The sequence below is a fragment of the Drosophila sechellia genome, chromosome 3L (genome assembly GCF_004382195.2).
Source record: "Drosophila sechellia strain sech25 chromosome 3L, ASM438219v1, whole genome shotgun sequence".
Taxonomy (NCBI): Eukaryota; Metazoa; Arthropoda; class Insecta; order Diptera; family Drosophilidae; genus Drosophila; species Drosophila sechellia.
In genome coordinates this window covers 11,962,774-11,982,618 of record NC_045951.1, presented here as the reverse complement: position 1 = coordinate 11,982,618, position 19,845 = coordinate 11,962,774, and the positions used below count along the sequence as shown (strand labels likewise).

The window sequence follows — 19,845 nt, the reverse complement described above, 5'->3', positions numbered from 1 at the left end:
ACTTGCCAATGTCCCGCGGTTCGGGTAGTAAATTTAATATATCAACTGGCGCTAAAATCATTCAAGTAGCTACGGTTCGAATTGCATGAGATAACTGAATTGGTAGCTAATATGCATGCAATAAAATAATATTAATGCAAAATATATCAAAGTTACTCATAGTAACTAAAACCATATTTGCTATTGGCGTCTTGAATATTTTTAGCCATGATTTTAATTAGCAAAGCTTTAGCCACATTTTGGCCAATTATAGCCACACTTAAGACCCACTTGAAATATTGGCAAGCCACTTGCTCTCGAAAAATGAAGAAGACCATTCGAGATCGGGTAGAGGGATTTGGGGACCAACAAAAGCCCCTGAAAAGCCCTCGAGGAGACCTGTCGCCATTTAATACGATTTTTCAGCAGGATCTCCTTGTCGCCGAGATTCCCTTTGTTTGGCGCTTTCCACTCGCGGGTTCCGGCTTCGGCGTTGGCTCTCCGATTTTCTTCTTTTTCTGCTGAATGCAGATTATGTTTTCATTAAATTATGGTAGCTATGGATACTTTTATACAATCCAAAGCTACTTCAAACGCGAGAGAGTGGTGCGTGCGAAGCAGTTGCGACCCGTAGCCGCAGACGCCGCCTTTGCAGCTCACTCCCTTCATCTTCTTTTTTTTTTTGGAAAGGAGGAAGGACACCTCCAAGAAACGCCAGGATATTCGCATAATAGAAGCAGTAGCTTGTGTGGGGTATGGGGATACCAAAAGAGGGTCTTGGGTGAGATGGTATGGTGCAGGACTCCAGAGTAGTCAAACTAAATCGTAGTTTATTTTTATTGCATATACTCGTATTCCAGGACTCCCAGTTCTCAACACCCGCATTCGTTACCATGCATTTGCATGCATCCTGGTCGTCGCCAATGTCCTTAAAAGAAGTGTATTACTTTTTGATAAAAACAAATCTTATTAACTATTAATAAATGAAAATTATTTCAATTATGGTATATTAGAAATTATAGTAGAAAAACACTTAGTTTTCCATTTAGTAATTTCAAATATTTCAGTCAAGATTTAAAGCCAATTGAGACCTATTAAATTATGATTTTCAATGTAATCGTTCGGATTAATTATTATATTTAACTTTTCTGTTCAAATATTTATTCCGAAGGATATTTAAGGAGTCGACCATTTGAAGTTTCCCTCATTTTTTCGCGCTAAATTGACACGAGCAGAGTTTTCCTTCTGCTTTTCCGGCTGTTGTTGTTAGTGTGGCACGTACATTTATTACTTTTCCCCTTCTCACACACACACACAGAAGCAAGTGCGATTCGCAGTCTCCTACGGATGCATGCAAAGCGGTTTTCATTTTTTATTGCGAAAATGTAACGTGCCGCATGCGAATTGGTTGCTTTGAGTTCAGCTGGCCCCCATCCTTTTGGAGCACTCCTGCTCCTGCGATGGGGAAAAGTCACTCCGGCTGCCTTTTCGGCACCGCCATCGCTTTTAATGTTAACTTTTTCCGTGCCCCACTTGCGAAGAAAATATGAAAAATATTCGTAATAGAGTTGTTTGAAATGTACAATAAGCATTCAAGTGGCTTCGCCGAATGCCGGGTATATTCCAAGGGGGTTTATCCCGAAAAGGGGGACTCAAGGATGGGGCTTGGCGTATGGGAACTTTCGTTAATGTGGAGCCAGAACTTCGCCGAGCAAACTGGATAGGAAGTGGGACGTATATTACATTCAAATTCATTTCAATCCTAAAAAAGTAGTATCCAAAATAGGTAATACATGAAATATATAAAGTAAATGTAATAAAGCAATAAAAATCATGATATAAGGAAATAATTTCTTTTGATAAAAAGAATAGAAAGATAGAATATTAAGCTTCCAAGTCGAGCAAGTTTTGTTAATATTTTAGGTAAAATATGGAAAGTTAACGCATAGTATTCAAAGACACCCTTTGCCATATTACGCATACGCACTGTTGCCCACTGTCTGAAGCCCACGAAAAGCACCTAAAGGACTCCCATCCATCAGGCCGCCGGCTCCATCCCTCTCCCCACCCCCCATCCATCGTTCCGTGGTGCATCCGTGGCATCTCGCAGTTACATATGAAAAAGTTCCGTCTGTGACGAGTGCCTGAGATACGAGATGGGGAAAATTTTTAATAATTTCTGCATCTCCGACGCTGTGAATGAAAATGGTTGCTTTGATGGCAGCAGCAGCAGCGTAACTAACAATAAAACTTTTTAGTGTGAAGCGGCGAGGACAAAAATATGGACACATATGAAGTCATAAAGTCATATTAACACGTACGAATGCGCACAGGATATTAATGTTCAGTGCACACCCAGTCAGACACACACTTGCCCCCCATCCATGGTGGGGGCATAGTTTTTATATTTGCCAAGTTGGCCGACTCCAATGCTAATATAATTTCACATATATGAATATATTGTGGTTAAATTTTCGCACCGGCCCTGCAGCCGGAAAAGGAAATGAGCTTCTGCCCTTTTTGGCCACTTTTCATTTACAATATCATTTCGCAAAGTCGCCGCAAACTAATTTCATCCAATGCCCGTGGCAAAACCAAAGTGAATGCATTGCACCAAAAACTTTATGAATTACAGCACTTGCAGCAGCGTCAGAAAAAACAATAATACTCAGCAATGCCATCCGCTGACCGCAGCGGAAAAAACTGCATCCCAAATTGTTTCTCGTTTTTTTTTTGTTAAACAAATATTTCCCGGCCCCCCCAAAAAAAGAGTTTGGTGAGTTGCCGCAGGGGCACTCAAAGCGAAAATGGGCAATACAAACGCATTCGCGTCCGTCTGGCAGGGGCATTTCAATCAACGACATCTTCAAAATCTTTTTCCAAAACGGATTTTTGACAAGTAGTTGAAACACTTGGATGGATACCCACAGAATCGAGGGAGGGTAATAGATTTTAGATGGTAAGTTAAATGGTTAAGGCTAAATAAGAAGTGAACTATGCCACTTTAATAAAAGGCAGACAAACATATTGAAAATATATTTATAATTATTTTTAATTGAAGAACGAAGAATGAAGAACTAAATCATTTGAGCTGAGGATCTTTAATGTTTAGCACTTAATTCATTTTGTAAATAAAAGCTGCATGCCAAGTCTTCAAAACTATTTTATCATAAATCAAACATTTAAAATCTAAAATAAACTTTCCATAAAATATTTAAAACTTCTCGATAGACCCTCGGCAGGCGAACACTCACACGCATTTTCAGCAACCACAAATGGCAACCAGCTTTTCTGGGTGGACCTGCATGTGCTGGGCGGGATTGGTGGGGTTTTCGGGTGGTGGGGCAATGGAGGTAGGAGACCGCGAGGCCACTTGTTTGGCGCACAAGTGGCAAGTGGCGGTGCCAGTGGCTGTGCGACTGCTGCATGGCCATCGAGCGCCATCCAATCGCCATGGCCCCGGAGTGTGTCCGATGGCAACCAACTCAAGTTGAAATTGGTCAAAAGTTTAACATATTTGCGTGTGTGTGTCCAAGTGGCGCAAGGGTAGGGAGGTGGGTAGAGCAGTTGGTCGTTCCGGTCGTTTTTGGCGCATTTTCGTGGAATAAACGACCCCGCAGCATATACGCTTTTGTTTTTGTCGAGTGGCCTGCCCCAGCAATTTTGGAATTTAAGTACGCGAACGGGCAGCTCAACCGTTTAATCGTTTAATAAAAGTAAACAAAAACTTGGCGCTTGCTTGAAATAAAGTTAAAAACTTCATTTGGGTTGCAAATTATAAAAGTAATCAACTTCACTATACATAATTCAACAATAACTCTTATAAAAACTAAATAATAATAATAGTAATAAATAATAATAATAGTAATAAATAATAAGACTAACAATAAATAGTAATGAGTATTTCAACAAGTAATAAAGCTCTTCCATTAGATGCATAAAATATATTTACTGCTAGTTAACATTACACATTCAAAGTAATTCATATTTCGATTTCATTTCAATATTTGACTAAACTTTAACTATCAGATTTAGTTTAACTACGAACTAAGCTTGTGCTTCAGAGTAGAGGTACAGAATTGTTGCACGAGTATGTATTAGATAATCTCATAAGGAACGTATTACGACTAAGGCCTCGAGGCGAAAGGCAGCGCCTAAGATCTACCGCAGCATTGCAGGGTAAGTAATGGTTAACAATCTAATCGGGTTAATACAAAGGCGTCGCACAACCGTAGGAAAGCTTTGACTAGCACTTTGAGATTCGAGTAAATGACTAAATAGATTTCAACATGGGTGGGCGGCCATTAGGAAGCCTAGCTTTGGTTAGCATCTCAGTAGTTTACTGTAACACACAAACGGCGGAGGCGCCGCTATATTGGTTATTCAAGCGTCGACGCATTCCCTCCAGATAAATGTCGCGACTGAAGAGGCCAGCAGCCAAGGGAATTCTAAAAAAAAAGGAAAGTTCATTAGCATTCTATTTTCTTTGTAATAATTCCAATTACTCACGCATCGGTTCCTGCACGGATGAGTGTTCGGAAAAGGGCCCAAACCGGCTTGTGGTCCGAGGTGGTTATCGATGGCACCGAATCGTAGAGCAGACATTGAACATGGGGCTGCGTGGGTGTGGATACACCAGGCACTAGGGTCTGCCGACGGATGACTAGTCCCTGCATTTGGCGGTACTTGTAGAGAATGCGATCCGTATAGGCCGGTGCTCGCTGCTTCGACGAGGTATCGAAGTTCTGGCTGCCCGGATCGTACTTGTACGTGGGTGGAAATGTGATGTTCGCCTCCATAAATCCTCGGAAGGCGGCGCCATCAGCCAGAACGGAAGTCAACTGATCCGTGTGCATGTAACCGTGCGGTAAGTGCGACGGCAGGGGGAACTTGGTGTTCTGAATCCACTCCAGCAGCTTCTCACGCGGCTCACCCAGTCGAAAGTTAAGATCGCCGCACCAGAAGACATTGTCAAAGTTCTGCGTGACATCTTTGTTCTTCTGCCGCTGATTGGGCAAATTGCGAGGCAAGTCCAGAGCATTGATAATCCGCTTAACGTCCGACACACGCTCTTTTACCTTCTGTTGGTGCGCCGTTAAATGCGAGGTCACAAACAGCATGGAAGTGCCAAAGAGGCAGAAGGATATGGCCACGGCACCCTTTGTCCGAAAGGCGGAGCCCGTGCGCACCGACATAGAAGCATCCTCGGGTACGGAACAGTACCAGATCAAGTCCCGTCGCATATACACAGCCAGGTGGAGGGTACCCAGAGTTGTGGCATGGAAGAGCACGTGAGAGGGACCTAGGGTCTCCTGAATGGTGACCTCCCACTCGAAGCGGTCTGGGGTGGACTCCTGTGTGCCCATTACCACAATGTCGGGCACGTGCTCCACATTGGCTGGCAGCACAAAATCATTTAGTTGTCTGCAACAGAAAAAATAATTTAGGTATGAACTCAAAAGCTTTTGGACTTAATATCTTAAATCTACATACTTGGGTGGACTGTGGCCATTCATATTCCAAGTACCCACAAAGACGGTGATCTCCTTTTGCGGCAGCACGCGGCTTAGTTCACTGGGACCCAAAAGCGAAGTCGATCCCAGTCTGCCATCCAGGAAACTTCGCTCCCTAGCCTTATCTGCCGGGATCAGATTCAATGCATGTGCCGCCATTAAAGTCTGGCGCGCCAGATTAGATCCCGAACCCTGTCTTTGGAGTGTCATGTTCTCGTGCGACATAAACCTCACTCCTGGCTGCTCCTCTATGTGTTCTATTCCATCTGGCTGAGTGGCAATATTGGGCGAGGACATGTGCTGTGGTGTGGTGGCTCTTTTAATATCTCCAGGTTCTGTGGCTGCCTGAAGAGGAGGTAACTCTTGTCCAGGTGGATAGAGCTTTAAACGCAGTCGGGATCGGCAGGCTGATACTGCCATGGGTCGAATGGGCGAGCGATTTTGGAGGCTTTCGCTACGTGCCACAGAAGCGCTGGCCGCCGCAGGGCTGCACTGGGCAAAAAAGGTTTTGCTGGCCACAGGTGATTCTGGAGCACTGGCACACTCACTGGACGGACGCGGTCGGTGTGAGGATCCTTCGCTGGAGTGCAGCGAGCCCGAGTTGTTGTCCACCATGCTCCAGCTTAGCGAGAGGTTATCGCGGCGCAGAACATTGTTGCTATCCGGTATGGAGTTATAGCGCACGGTCACCGGCGGCGTCATCGGTTTCTTTTCCGCCTTGCAGCACAGACTGAACTGGTGACTAAATCTATTGTGATTGGGTGAGCGGTGTTTGGGCGACTTGCGCCGCATCACTACATCGGCTCCTCCATCGCTTTGGGAACCCGCATCCGTGCTGTGCCGGTGCGAGTGATTCTTTCCTTTGGAGGAACTTGGCTTTGCACGCCTGTGGAAGCTGATCAGCCCGCTGTGCGACTTCTCCAGCGGCAGGGTTTGGCTCTTGAGGGTGCTGCCATTATTATTGACATGGTTTGCAGACGTCTCCGCATTGCACTTGGCGAAACTGACATCGTATTGGCCACAGGCGGACACTGGTCTCTGTTGTAATCTTGGCGATTCGGGTGTCACGGGATGTGGCTCCACTTTACTGGGTCGCTTGCTCAGCAAACCGAACAGGGAGCTCGCGGACTTGTGACCGGATCTGGGGCTGCTGGTGGAACTGGTTATCCGTTCCTCACTTCCCGCGCTGCTGTGCTGCATGTTGGCTTTAGTCCGACCGAAATGATTCTATCATCTAAGGTGAAGGTGCTAAGTGGTTATCATGCCCGCCTTTTGTCAAGTTAATTTGCTCTATCTCGGATCTCTCGAACCGAGCTCATTGTGCGATGGCCTCTGGCTGCCGGCCATATAAATAGTAAAGCCAGACGTCATCGAGCGAGCACAATGCAAATGCGACTTTGGTCCGGCGTTCTGGCTGGTCGCAATGCAAATTATTTTGGGCCCGGCGATGACGTACACGAAATCAGGCTAATTGGGCTGCCTGGCGGCGATTGCGTGTGCGGTTCTGTAAGATTTTAATGAAGGCAAACATTTAGGCGAGTTGGTAATACCAAGGGTATAATACACTTACTCACCTGCAGGCAAATAAAAAAAACACATATGTGGGCAGATCCTTTGGGGCGAGAGAGCTGAAAGGATTCAGAAAATCAATATGCTGGGTAATAACTGTGGCGACACCTCCGCGATATATAAAATGGGGAGGATTGTGGGCGATTTGGGGGGTGGTTGGTCGCGGAAGGGTGGTCTTTGGCGACGACGTAACAACATTGGCATGCTGCGGCGCCCACACATCCAAGCACTGAGCACTAAGCATCTGAACGTCTGAACACGAGCACAATATCCGCCGTCTGCTGATTCGATTCTCTGGGATCGAGAGATTTATAATTAGCAGACCATTGTTCCCGCCAGCGCAGCCTTGTTGTTCTTGTGTTGTTGGCCTACGTCTAGCATAAAAGCAGCAACACAACACACATAGCACACATGCGACATTCAAGTTCAGGTTCAGGTGCGCGCTGATTCCGCTCTTGGTGTGCTTTTCATGTTTCGCACTGGTACGCACTACCCTTCCAAGCTGCTGTCACCTATGCGATTTATGTAATTTTTGTATGATTTACCGCGTTCCAATGTTGTTTACACTCAAAAACTCCGAGCAAGTGCGAACCGTGCCGTGGGAACTGCGATTTAGGGGTGGCAAAAGTGGGCAGCCAACTGCCGATAAGTGGGAGCAATTTTCGATAGGTGCGGGGGTGTTTCAGTTGCTGGCTCGTGACTCGATAGGTATATAAAAAAAGATACAAATATTATATAAATACTTATTTTATTAACATTAAAGAATGTAGTATAGACTAAGATTATCATAAAATTCTAAATATAACATATATTTATCTAAATATAAATTCTAAATAACAGGGCAAACACTCTACATATATATTCAATATAAAATTTTAAACCAAGTACTCTTCAATAAATGAATTTAAAGAAATGAATTATATTTGTATTATTTTTTAATATTATTATTTAAAATACCGTTAATTATATTTTAAGTATATATTTAAGTAACTAACGGCTCTACTGCGGTCCACAGCCACACTGGAAGTGCAATCGAAATCGACTTGCTATCGGTGCTCGTAAGGCGCATCACTAGTATTTCGTTTCGGTCGGTACGCGGTTCAGCGTTTTTGTTCAACGGATTAGCGCAAGTTTAGCACGATGGCGGCCCAGACGATACTGTTTGATTTCACGCTGGACAAGGACAAGACGGCGGATGAGGAGGCGCGCCTCCAGGTGGCAAAGATCCTGCGCAACGAGCTGGAGCAGCTGTTCCCCCAGCTGGAGCTGGCCTACTCGATGGAGTCGCCGGAAAACGGCTACTTTGCGGTGCTGCACGAGAACAAGGACACGGTGATTACCTGCCGCATCTTCCAGCACGGTCTGCTGACACTCAACGTGGAGTACTTCCTGCCCGACGGCAAGGAGCCGAGCATATCCTTCGACGTACGTAGTCAGTGCCATCTAGATTCCTTAAAAACTCGAAAAACCAAGCAAGCAAACACCCGACAGCAGCACCACCACCACCCACATCTTACTTACCCTCCCAGTTTCCGTGTCGCGGCTGATTAGTTGGGGAAAGGGTCTTCCATCCACCGGGTAAAATTGATTTTCCGCGCACTTGGACCCGAGTGTTGGTTCATCATACATAAATGTGGGTGTGTGCATGGCAAGTGGGCAACCGGGTTGGGTGGGTTGATTGGTTGTGTGAATGAGTGTGAGTGTGTTCCTGACCACTCGGCGAGCTCAAATGGCCGGCACTTGGTCAGGGTCAGTTCGTCCGTCCTTGGCCTCAAGTGATGGCTGCCCCCATCCCAGCACTTTCCCCAGTTTCTATTATCTAACACCTCTACAGCACACATCACACACATAGAGATTTCAGCTGGGCTCTGCTAGGTTAACTCGCCGTTCCGGTCCCATTTCTATGCTTTTCGCATTTGGGCGGAGCACGTGGGTTGGGTTCGACTCGCGATCTATTGATTGGCGCCCCTTTGGGGCATGGTTCTCATACTATAACAACGAAAAACACCCAGAATATACGGCCCTTATTACAGAAACCAGATTTCAGGTTACACCCTTAGGCACGCATTATTTTATTTGATACTTACTCAAACTTTCTTATAACATTTTAATCTACTTATGCATGCACATATAAACAAACCTAAGTCAACAAAATGACTGTTGATACCACAAATCTTAGGGTTTTCAAAAAGACAACCAGTATTTGTTTGTAAAAAACAACAGAGAATATAAAACTTGATAGAAATATTTCAATTTCTGCCATCATTTACATATGCCTACAGCTAAGGTTAGCTAAATAGCATCAATAAAATTTTAATGACTCGAACAATTTTTCCGGTTCTATAACGATAACAAAAGCTTAAGACACTTTTTAGAGTTTTTAATATTTCAAATAAAATGTTTATAAAATGATTAAAGAAAACTAACCATTTTTATAAGTTTTTACAATGATTAAGTTTGTTAACAAACCAAAGAAACAAATAAGACGGTTACTTTAATCAAGTAATCGAACAATGAAATCATTTTAAACCAACTTTTCTATACTTGTAACTAATATAATCAGACCCATTATATTTCCTGCTTACGACTGTTTGCTGTTGGCCTGTGGATTTCGCAAGCCGCATGTGGCTAAGCCTTCTATTGTGATTTCTGCGATTTTGCAATAACATATGCCTGCTGCAAATGCAACTAAACAAATGTGTCGCCAGAATGCACAGACTTGCATGGCTACTAGCTATATCTAGGTATAGGTATATATTCCCTTTTTCGTTTCGTTCTGTTCACTTTCCTTTTTCATAAGTATCAAGTATTTGGCCTAAAAATAGTATTTTTCTTGGGCCGGGCTGCCTGTATGTGTCGCCGTTTGGTGTGAGTGGTGGGTCGTTCGAAGAGTTTTCCGCGCCTGGCGGATGAAGGTCACCTTCCATTATTATAATTTATTCATACTGAGTGCCCCAGCCCCCCCTCGAGCCAACATGCACATATGTACATCCGACGCCCTTGCAGCTAGGACCTAAATAATGGAATTACCATTGCAGACCATGCGCACCATGGAACTGATTTTGCGGCAGAAATTTGATTCCGATCGGTCCAAGTACTTGCCGCCGATTAAGCGCGGTGGATATATCGACATATACATGACTAGCTCAGGTTGGTCGAACTAAATGCAATCTACATATGTACAATCAACCAAATCCAGTTTAGTTCCTGCTAGTTTCATTTGCAATGAATATATATAACTCTATCAACTCGAACTCACTTCACATACAACAACCTGCAATTTATGCCGAAATTCTCTTTCAAAATTCCACTGCAGAATCTAGAACACCTGTGCAGTTTTTCCACTAGTATTTCCGATTGCAGCCACCGCAAAGAAAATAAATAAAATTAGAAAACAATCCCCTCATGACTATCACTTAAATTGGACACCGTATCGCAGCTGATGAAAATTCAGCGAGTTGTCATTTCCAGCCCAGAATTTGAACCGCCTCCCAAGCTCTGCACATCTCCAAAACCACCGATCATGTTAGCCTAGCGTGTTACCTCCTAGGGGAATACTTTTCCAGGCCACTCCTGCATGCTAGTTTGTCTAATCTTTGGAAGGAGCCTTCTACCTTTGCAGCAGTGGTGCCAAGTTGCTCATATTATTGTATCTCTTTAAACCTTCATATGTTTTATTTATTTTTGAATAATATTTCCATGCTGATCTTATAGCAGCTCCTTGGCATCACTGCAATTTAGCATACCCACTTTTCTGAGATTATTATTTAATTTAAATTACGTTTTATTTTCATATCTATACCATCGACACTCGACCGATCCATCGATCATCATGAACAACCGCTGCCACCATCTCCTGGACCAAATTACACACCAAAATTGCCACGAACTTGTGAATAAATATGTAAACTATTGAATTATACTTACGCCCCAACGCACATGTGTCACCTGCCCCGCCTCGAAATCGAAATCCACGTCGTACGCTCGCTCGCTCATAAATTGGTTCCTCAACAAATGACAATCGACTACAACAACACGAAACTATCAATAACACAATATATTACTATGTAAAATCGAACGGACATCCGCAGAGCGGTAAGAGCCTGGAGAATGTCCTGGCAATCAAACTGAAGGCCATCAAGGCCCAGAAGCTGCCGACGCTGAAGCGCGGCGATGTCTCCAGGTACTTCCCATCGTCAGGTAAGGCAAACCCAATCCGTTTGGTTAACCATATTGCAAATAGAGCAACTACTACTCGTACTACCGCTACTGTATGTCATCCGAAATGTGTGTGATCGTATGACCGTATGACCATTGAGCGTATGCAGCACCATCGAGCTGATTGTATCAGAGTTCTTCTAGTGGCACCCAGCATGATAGATCATTTCAGTCATTTACTTCTGATTTTCTCCGCCTTCTCTCTATATCTATATCTCGTTTACTTTCCGTAAGAGTGCATTTCGTTGGTCTTAAACTTGTTTCTCTGCATGCGACGCCTAACAATTGAACCGAAATCAGTACTAGTAACAATCAATATCGCTCTTAATGCGTCCACTAATAAGGCATCACTAATCCATGGCAAATCTTCCACAGATGAGCGCATCATCGAGTACGACATCGACAAGGTGGTCTTCGAGGCGCGCTCGCCCTTCCAGAAGATTCAAATCATGCACTCCAAGTCGCTAGGCAACATGCTGCTCCTGGACGAGCTGCAGAGTAAGTATACAACACCTAGCGTAGGCAATAAGTGGCGCATTCACACATGGATGCGCCAACGGTGTCAGGGTCATCAATCGATTAGTGCAAGTGCCGCAGTAAAGGTCACGTGCGATTTCGTTTAAAAAAAGGTGGATGCACATAAACATAATGTACAAAAGTAAATATTCCATATCACGGGCCTTTTCTGGGTGCTAATTTTGTGTTGCACGACAATTATTCCATATCACGAACACCTAGTTGCTTGTTAAATAGATAAAAAAAATATAAATAAAATATAAATAGATAGAAATATTCTAATAGCTTAAAAGAAGATTATGAAAGCTGAATCTAAAATCCTTTAAAAAACGTTTTAAAATGAAGTTAATAAAAGGAATTTTAGGGTAATAGCAACTTTGGGTCTTTTGCTTATTTTTTAAATGTAAAATATTAATGTTCAATTTTTCCAATACAGACATTGCTGAATCCGATCTGATCTACACGGAGACCCTGATGTGTCGCGGCGTGGAGAACTACGAGGGCAAGGAGATCTGCATCCTAGGCGGCGGCGATGGCGCCTTGTTGTACGAGCTACTCAAGGAGAATCCGAAGCACGTGGTGATGCTGGAGATTGATGAGCTTGTGATGCAGACCTGCAACAAATACCTGAACGTGATCTGTGGCGATGTGCTGGAGAAACGCAAGAGCGACCAGTACGAGATCATTGTGGGCGACTGTGTGGAGTACTTGAAGAAGTTCATCGCCGAGGGCCGCAAGTTCGACTATGTGTTCGGGGATCTTACGGATATACCCATAACCGATGCGCCGGAGGGCGAGACTTGGGACTTCATTCGTACGATCTTCGAACACTCCTTCAAGGTGCTGAAGCCCGATGGAAAGTATTTGACTCATGGCAATGGGTCCACCTGCAAGGTGCAGCTGCGTCTGTTCGAGGAGCAGTTGAACTTGCTGCGTCCCAAGGTGAAGTTCACCACCACCAAGGCGTTTGTGCCGTCGTTCATGGAAGAGTGGCTCTTCTACCAAGTGACCTTCGCCTGACAAGCTCAGGTGGACTCCTCAGCAGCAGCAGTAGCTACTTCTAGCGCACCACCAACCGCCAATCACACACCAGCATCACACAGCATAAGTCGGGAACCGGGAACCGTCGGAGAGATGCTCCAGCTGCACTCCTACACAGTCACTATCCATGGAGCAGCAGTCGAAGTTCAGGAGGAGGAAAATATGAATAACGGAGCCGCGGGGCAAATGAAACCGCGACCAAGGCGTCGTAAGAAGAAGCGTGTCCACTACCACCACACGCTGGTTTCTTAGTCCAGGAAACATGGAGTCCGATGCACAAGCTGATCGCCATCATCGAAACCATCGCAACAAAACCCAAGACCGAAGAAAACACGCACTTCCAATGGCTGTTACTTACAATTGAAAACCAAACCAAATACTGAACCCAATTCGTTTACGCTTAAGTTAGGCTTTAGTTCCGTTTCTCGTCCACTGATTTCGATGCTAAAAACTAAGTCAAAAGTACAACCTTTAAGCAAGGACAGGCTAAAATAACTTATGTATTCGTGTTTATTTGAATTACGCCTAAGCATAGAATGTTGGCCAACTATTTGTAATATTTCGTATAACGTGTACATCTATATATTGTAGACCATATGTTTAGTTATCCATTAACAAGCAAAGTGGAGCGGGGAAGGCCCAAGGATCGAGGATGTGTGCATGTTGGTGTGAGGAAGCGTAGCAGGAACGCCAACTTTTATTGCTGTAATAACGATTAATACCAAACATTTTAAACGGGAGAACTAAGAAAGTTAAATAAATAGTCGTACGCAGAAATAATTAGTGTGGTTTTCAATATTTGACCGGTTATTTTAATGGTAAATGCTGATGGAATACAATAAATTATAAATCCAATTGCAATATTTAAGTAATATCACGCATACGAAGTGTTAGCCTATCTTAAATCGACATGGATAAAAAATCAAATGAGTGATTTATCCAATATTCCGCTATTAAATTAAAAAAAATTAATTCTTTAAGTTTTTAAATTTAATACTTTTAATTTTATCGTGAGCCACCCTACCCTCTCAAGGCGCAGTGTTGAAAAACCGTGCAATAGAGCACGCACTAAATATGCCCGCGCGCAGTTGAACGTTAGTTTCACTTGTTACGTTGGTTTTAATTTTCACCCGGAGCTAAGCGAACATAATAAAATGGAGCGGAAACTGCACAGTGGAATGCACCATGCCACGCTGCGGCAGCTGCAGGAGTCGGGCTGCGAGATAGCGCCGCACAATCTCATGTATCCGGTGTTCATCGTGAGCAACGACGACGATGTCCAGCCAATTGCCAGCATGCCGGGAATCTCGAGATTCGGACTGAATCGCCTGAAGGAGCACCTGGAGCGGCTGGTGGCCAAGGGACTGTCGTCGGTGCTGCTCTTTGGCGTCGTGGAGCCGGACATGAAGGATGAGCAGGCCTCCAATGCGGATTCAGCAAAGAATCCAGTGGTTCTCGCTCTACCGAAGCTCCGGGAATGGTTTCCGGATCTGCTGATAGCCTGTGATGTGTGCATCTGCCCGTACTCCTCGCACGGTCACTGCGGTCTGCTGGGCGAAACGGGTCTGGAGAACGGACCCAGCATAAAGCGGATAGCCGAGATAGCCGTGGCTTATGCCAAAGCTGGAGCGCACATAGTGGCTCCATCGGACATGATGGACAACCGGGTGAAGGCCATTAAGCAGGCCCTCATCGATGCCCAGATGAACAGTGTGTCCCTGCTGGCGTACTCCGCCAAGTTCACATCCAATTTCTACGGACCCTTCCGGGAGGCAGCACAATCCGCACCGAAATTCGGTGACCGGAGGTGCTATCAGCTGCCCAGTGGTTCCAGAAGCTTAGCGATGAGAGCCATTCAACGTGATGTCGCCGAGGGAGCCGACATGCTGATGGTGAAACCGGGAATGCCCTATCTGGATATCCTACGATCTACAAAGGATTCTTATCCGTATCACACGCTGTACGTCTACCAGGTGTCCGGGGAGTTCGCTATGCTGTATCATGCCGCCAAGGCGGGCGCCTTTGACCTCAAGGATGCCGTTCTGGAGGCCATGAAAGGCTTTCGACGAGCTGGTGCCGATTGCATCATCACCTACTACACACCCTTTCTGCTGGACATTATCGGAAAGGTCAAGTAATGGTCTACCTCCCATGGCCGATGTCTTAATACCATGTTAAGTAGATTAGAGTGGACCTCTTAAAACCATTAATGGAAAATGGAACCATTTGTACAAAATAGTGCAATCTTTGTAGGATTTTTAAATTATTTATACGAAGCTCTCCATACTTTATACTTAAATAAGCGAAAGAATAAATATTGACTTGTATTCAGGGACCAGAATATTAAGTGCGCCGGTTAAGTGGCTTAAATATGACTCAAAGGCTTCTACTTATATCAATGTATTAGTTATTTTAATACATTATTCAATAAAAGAAGTCCACTCTAATCTCGAATCACCATTACTAGAGCTTTTGGAGTGCCTCGCTCACATGCACGCCCAAACTAGAATGTATATTTCGATGGTCTTATCTTTCGTCCGTATTTGGAAGTCTAATGTCCCAGGGTACATTTCGAATTTCAATTGCATGGCGAAATTCAAGCGAACGAACCGAACCGAACCGGTCGATTCAGTAGCCAGAAACCAAAAAGATGTTTCATTTTGTGATGGCAATTAACACTTTAATGTGGAACTCTCTCGATTGCATTTACAAATGGGCTACGGTGAGCATTGAACACTGCCTGGAGCTTACTTGCTAAATTGTTACCAGTTTCGAGTCTTACGAAAAGATTAAAATCACAAAATCAAATGCATTAAGTACATAAACAATTGGTGAACATTGAGCAAAAAGGTTTGGGTACTATTAGTTCTTAAAAAAGATTATTTGATAAATAAATGTATATGGTTATATTTCCTAAACATTTCACAACTTTCACTTTGCGGGAAAATATGGTGATGTTTGAACTTCTAGTGAATATTTATATATTTATACAGTAATGTATAAACTTCAGCGATTTCGATTAAAACTGGTTTATATAAAATTACCTGCGTCCAATTTCAGTTTAAATTGGATATAAAAACATTTACAAGTGTCTTCACGAAATCAAAACTAATTAAGATTATAATGTAAACTAAAAACAAATTAAGGAATCTATAGCTATTCATTAACAAACAGAAAATACTGAGTGCACTAAGGATAAATAGTTTGGAATACAGCGTTTCTGCAGCTCTAGGGACTCTCGCTGCTGTGGATGCGACTGTGCTCCAGGATATCCGTGTTCTGCATGGGCTCCAGATCCGTTTCGGATATAATCTCCGCCAGCCACTGCTCGATCTGGACGGGATGGAATGAGTCCTCATCGCCGCTGTTTGCCTCGAGGATGATCTTGAGATTCTCGAAGTTCTTAAGGATTAGCCGCTTGCCCGGCTGCAATTGTGGTCCCGATTCGCTGTGCGTTAGCGATGTGGTGGTCGAAACTGGCTCCTGTTTGGCAGCCGACTGCTTGGGATTGGAGTTGGCATCGCAACTGGAATCGGCAGCCGACGTTTGAACGGGCTCTGCCACCTGGTTGTACGTCCTGCGTGGCTTCTCCACCATGCTCTTCTTGATTTCATTCAAGAGGCGATTGTAGAAATCGCAGGTGACATCGTGAATCTCGGTCTCCTCGTAGCGCTGAGCTTGTCCAGGCGTAGGAGTGGAATCCGAGCTGGGTTCGCGCTCTATCTTGTCCAGCTTTTTGTTCGCCTTTTGCTTCTTGGACTGCGAACGGGAGCTGGCATTACTGGAGTAATTGGAACTGGAGGCGGTGGTGGTGGGCGTGGAGTTCGAGGGTTCGGTGGTACTGGAATCAGCGGATTTGGCCAGGGGCATCTCTGCACTCACCGCCTCTTCGCTGGCGCAGTTGATGGTCAAGCTGGCTATGTTGCGCAGGTTGATCGTGCCATTGCAATTGTTGATGGTGATTTTTGGCTTGAAGCGCTGCTTGCGACCCTTGCATTTCGGTGGTTCTTGTACGCTGCTCTTTGATTTGGAAGAGGTTTCTCGCCCCAAGCTGGAAACGGCTTCGGCGATCGAAGATTCCAGCTCGTCATCCAGCTCCTCCAAGTTTAAGGGCGGCACATACGTATTCCTCTTGATCTTTGCCTTCTTTATCAGATCCTTGGCCTCCTGCAGTGTAATGTTGATAATGGAGCGCTTGGCATTGTCCTCAACAAGACTTCTGTTGCGGGAGAAGTCGACCACAATGGCCTCTGGTGCGGTGCCGTCTTCGTCTAGATCGAGATACGATACTTGCCCATCCTGTAGGCACTTGTACATGGTCTCGTGGTCATCAAGAGGCTCGATGTAGTCCTCGTTCCTCAAGCCCGTGGTGCGGTAATCCTGCAGCGCCAGCTGCATATCACTGTTGTCCAGCAGAAAGTGTCCGAAGCTTCGGATGGCGGTCAGTAGCTTCTCCTCCGCATCCTCGTTCTCCCCGGGAATAAAGCGCACACCACTTTGATCCTTCTTGCCAATCGAGTTCGAGTTCTCCACTTCGGTGGGTGACTTCTTCAGCAGCTGCTGCTGTTGTCGCGTGTTCGCTATGACCTCCAGTTGCCGGAGTAGCAACTTCTCGCGCATATGCAACGCAGCACGGATTTCATTGAACTTCTTTTGTACGGTGTCTTTGACCTAGGCGATGGAAAATTGGGGCGTGTATCAGTAAACAGTAGTCAAAACGCAGTGCATTCGGTTTAAGGCGGGTGAGTATAAGAAAAGTGAAGTACAAACCTCATCCAGATTCTTGTCCATTTCGTGCGTGCTACTAAATACTTTCTCCTTCTAAGCGCTGCGCATTTTTTTCATAAATTCCTGTGTATCAATATTTTTTGTTTGATCGATCAGCTGAGTTGCGGAGTGCCCGCCACTTTTAGCTATAAAAATACCAGAGGCTCACAAGCACTGGTACATATAACTGGTCACACTTTACAATTGGCGGGAAAATTGAATTCGCATGCTTGATAAGATATTTCATTTTTATGTATTATTTTGGCTTTATGCCAAAGATTTTGCTAAAGTTGTAATTAGTAAAAACACTTTCCTATTCCTCACTAACGTACTTTCGTAATTTTTTACTACAAAAGTACAAGCAAAATCTACCAATATAATAAAAGCAACTCCTTAAAGTTGATGAAAAACATTATTGTGTTGTAATAATTAATTAATTGCATAATTAATATATGCGAATCTTTTGCCGGGTTGTTCAAACATTTACCGTTAGCGGAAGTGCCAGCGCTGCCACCTTGTTGCTGCGTTTAACAGAGAGATCATACTTATACCGCTATGACACTACATTGTGGAGACCAGTTAAACGGATTATCTTGGGTTTTTAAATTGCAAAAGTCAGACTTGTTGTGGCAAGCAATAAGCACCAAAAAGCAAGGATGAACTAGCTTATGATAAATTAAGCTCTATAGAAACATAATACTTTATATTTCAAAGGTAGTGTCACAAGCAATTGAGCGGCTTAAAAGTGTGTGACCGTATGACAACAGCAAAACAATCCCAGTTACAGAGCTCTGTTAGCAATGCAGAGGTTTTTTAACATACCCGAAATTCGGACACACCGTCGTCAGTTTGTTTTCATTTCAACTTTGCGTCGGGTTCACTGCAATTTTCGCACCGGAGGCGCGCATTTCAATTAAATTCGGGAGAGCGCTGAATGCGCACGCTGTTTCGTTAACCGTTCAAATATTTAAAGACGAAAAACATTGGTAAATTATTTTGGTTATCCAATAAAAAAATAAAAGATTTGCACTTGTGTTGAAAATACATCGGTAAATCCGATAAATCGCCGGGAAAATATGAAGAGATTTTGGCGCTAATAGTGTTCAAAAACAACTATTAATATAATCATTTTTAAAACAATGTATTTGTGTTGAAATATAGATTTAAAGCATAAAAGGATTAAATAAGAATTACGTTCAAAAGCAAAAGCAAACCAAATCGAAAATCACCGCTTCCACGTATTTCTCAGCTGTCTTTGTCTTTGGCTCTGCCGTCTCTTTTCCACGCGTCGCGGCGCCCTCAAGTGTTTGGTTTTGTAATTGCCTTTGCTTCGCGAAACTGTGCTGATTTAAATGTTTTTAAAGTACCGTTTTTAAAGTATTGTTTCCTCAAATGTAGTTGAAACATAACAATTGTCGCGTGGCTTTCGCAGCGATGAGCAGAGAGAGAAAAAAAGCGGCCGTGTTTAAATAACAATAGTCGTCGCTTATTGTTGTTGCCCCAACTAATTTGAACTGTGCATGTGTGTGCGAGTCTGATTGTGTTTGTGTGTGAAGGCGCGTTGGCGTTTGTGTTGTTGTTGTTTTTTCTTTGCTCAGCAGCTCAGACACAAAAAAACCGAAAGAAAGAAATATTCAGAGAATTTTGGGTTTGTTTCACGTTCTTCCTGCCAAAGAGAGAGAAGCGTAAAAAGAAGCAACAAACAAGACAAAACAATAAAAAAAATCAAGGGAACACACAACACACATGCAAAGCAACAAAAGAAAAGGCAAAAAAAAAAGAGAGCGAGAGAGCGCAAATTGTGTCAGTGACGCCAAAAAATTTAAAAATATCAATAATGCCCACCAGTGTTTTATTTTCGTTTCGCCAAACGGTTTATAATTAATTAACTGCAACTATATTTAATTGGTTTTGTGTCGGCATTGTTTTTATTGCTCTTTCGATTGTGTTTCCTTCCACTGCCTTTGCCGTCGTTCTGGCTTTGCGATTGCGAGACTGTCTTTGCAAATTGTCTTTGCGTCGGCGGGTCGTGACTGGATTCCATTGAATATTTTACAAACAGATGATGCATGTGGTTGTGTACGTATGTTTGTTTGCTTGTCGCCTTTAAAACCACATGTGCTCGGGTTGATTTCTTTAAAATATGCTCTATAGGAATACAGTTAGTTGCTGCTTTTCGCTTTCTTGACTTTTTTTATCGCTTCTAGCTTTCCGGTTTTTCTCCCTTTTCTCTCCACCTTTT

General features: G+C 43.9%; 4 protein-coding genes across 6 annotated transcripts; 2 read left to right on the top strand and 2 right to left on the bottom strand.

Annotated features, from left to right (window-relative positions):
• Positions 1 to 3,908: 3,908 nt before the first annotated feature.
• On the bottom strand, positions 3,909 to 7,690 carry LOC116801125 (inositol polyphosphate 5-phosphatase E). Of its 2 annotated transcripts, none has more exons than XM_032718874.1 (5): positions 7,607 to 7,690; positions 7,063 to 7,120; positions 5,473 to 6,996; positions 4,489 to 5,403; positions 3,909 to 4,427 (listed from the first exon to the last, which is right to left on the bottom strand). In XM_032718874.1, exons 3-5 carry the CDS (start codon positions 6,690 to 6,692, stop codon positions 4,319 to 4,321), a joined length of 2,244 nt encoding a protein of 747 aa, XP_032574765.1. In that variant the 5' UTR covers positions 6,693 to 6,996; positions 7,063 to 7,120; positions 7,607 to 7,690; the 3' UTR covers positions 3,909 to 4,318. The 2 variants fall into 2 exon arrangements, with proteins under 2 accessions (XP_032574765.1, XP_032574764.1); XM_032718873.1 differs by having other exon boundaries at positions 7,067 to 7,120.
• A 430-nt stretch (positions 7,691 to 8,120) lies between these two features.
• On the top strand, positions 8,121 to 13,616 carry LOC6605422 (spermine synthase). Of its 2 annotated transcripts, none has more exons than XM_002030219.2 (4): positions 8,121 to 8,486; positions 10,100 to 10,211; positions 11,655 to 11,777; positions 12,232 to 13,616. In XM_002030219.2, exons 1-4 carry the CDS (start codon positions 8,202 to 8,204, stop codon positions 12,813 to 12,815), a joined length of 1,104 nt encoding a protein of 367 aa, XP_002030255.1. In that variant the 5' UTR covers positions 8,121 to 8,201; the 3' UTR covers positions 12,816 to 13,616. The 2 variants fall into 2 exon arrangements, with proteins under 2 accessions (XP_002030255.1, XP_032573755.1); XM_032717864.1 differs by lacking the exon at positions 10,100 to 10,211 and adding an exon at positions 11,153 to 11,261 and having other exon boundaries at positions 8,122 to 8,486.
• Positions 13,617 to 13,918: 302 nt separating this feature from the next.
• LOC6605421 (delta-aminolevulinic acid dehydratase) lies at positions 13,919 to 15,283 on the top strand. Its single transcript, XM_002030218.2, has one exon. It carries the CDS (start codon positions 13,991 to 13,993, stop codon positions 14,972 to 14,974), a length of 984 nt encoding a protein of 327 aa, XP_002030254.1. The 5' UTR covers positions 13,919 to 13,990; the 3' UTR covers positions 14,975 to 15,283.
• Positions 15,284 to 15,494: 211 nt separating this feature from the next.
• On the bottom strand, positions 15,495 to 17,732 carry LOC6605420. The gene is made up of 2 exons (XM_002030217.2): positions 17,607 to 17,732; positions 15,495 to 17,507 (listed from the first exon to the last, which is right to left on the bottom strand). Exons 1-2 carry the CDS (start codon positions 17,625 to 17,627, stop codon positions 16,065 to 16,067), a joined length of 1,464 nt encoding a protein of 487 aa, XP_002030253.1. The 5' UTR covers positions 17,628 to 17,732; the 3' UTR covers positions 15,495 to 16,064.
• Positions 17,733 to 19,845: the final 2,113 nt, after the last annotated feature.

What these genes read in the sequence shown, in the direction of transcription:
- LOC116801125 (XM_032718874.1), bottom strand. Translation starts at nt 6,692, where the DNA reads ATGCAGCACAGCAGCGCGGGAAGTGAGGAACGGATAACCAGTTCCACC. An exon ending in AATGGCCACAGTCCACCCAA is followed by an intron (nt 5,404 to 5,472) that starts GTATGTAGATTT and finishes TTTCTGTTGCAG; the next exon opens with ACAACTAAATGATTTTGTGC. An exon ending in ATCCGTGCAGGAACCGATGC is followed by an intron (nt 4,428 to 4,488) that starts GTGAGTAATTGG and finishes CTTTTTTTTTAG; the next exon opens with AATTCCCTTGGCTGCTGGCC.
- LOC6605422 (XM_002030219.2), top strand. Translation starts at nt 8,202, where the DNA reads ATGGCGGCCCAGACGATACTGTTTGATTTCACGCTGGACAAGGACAAG. An exon ending in CATATACATGACTAGCTCAG is followed by an intron (nt 10,212 to 11,654) that starts GTTGGTCGAACT and finishes AATCTTCCACAG; the next exon opens with ATGAGCGCATCATCGAGTAC. An exon ending in GCTCCTGGACGAGCTGCAGA is followed by an intron (nt 11,778 to 12,231) that starts GTAAGTATACAA and finishes TTTCCAATACAG; the next exon opens with ACATTGCTGAATCCGATCTG.
- LOC6605420 (XM_002030217.2), bottom strand. Translation starts at nt 17,627, where the DNA reads ATGGACAAGAATCTGGATGAG. An exon ending in TGGACAAGAATCTGGATGAG is followed by an intron (nt 17,508 to 17,606) that starts GTTTGTACTTCA and finishes TCCATCGCCTAG; the next exon opens with GTCAAAGACACCGTACAAAA.
- LOC6605421 (XM_002030218.2), top strand. Translation starts at nt 13,991, where the DNA reads ATGGAGCGGAAACTGCACAGTGGAATGCACCATGCCACGCTGCGGCAG.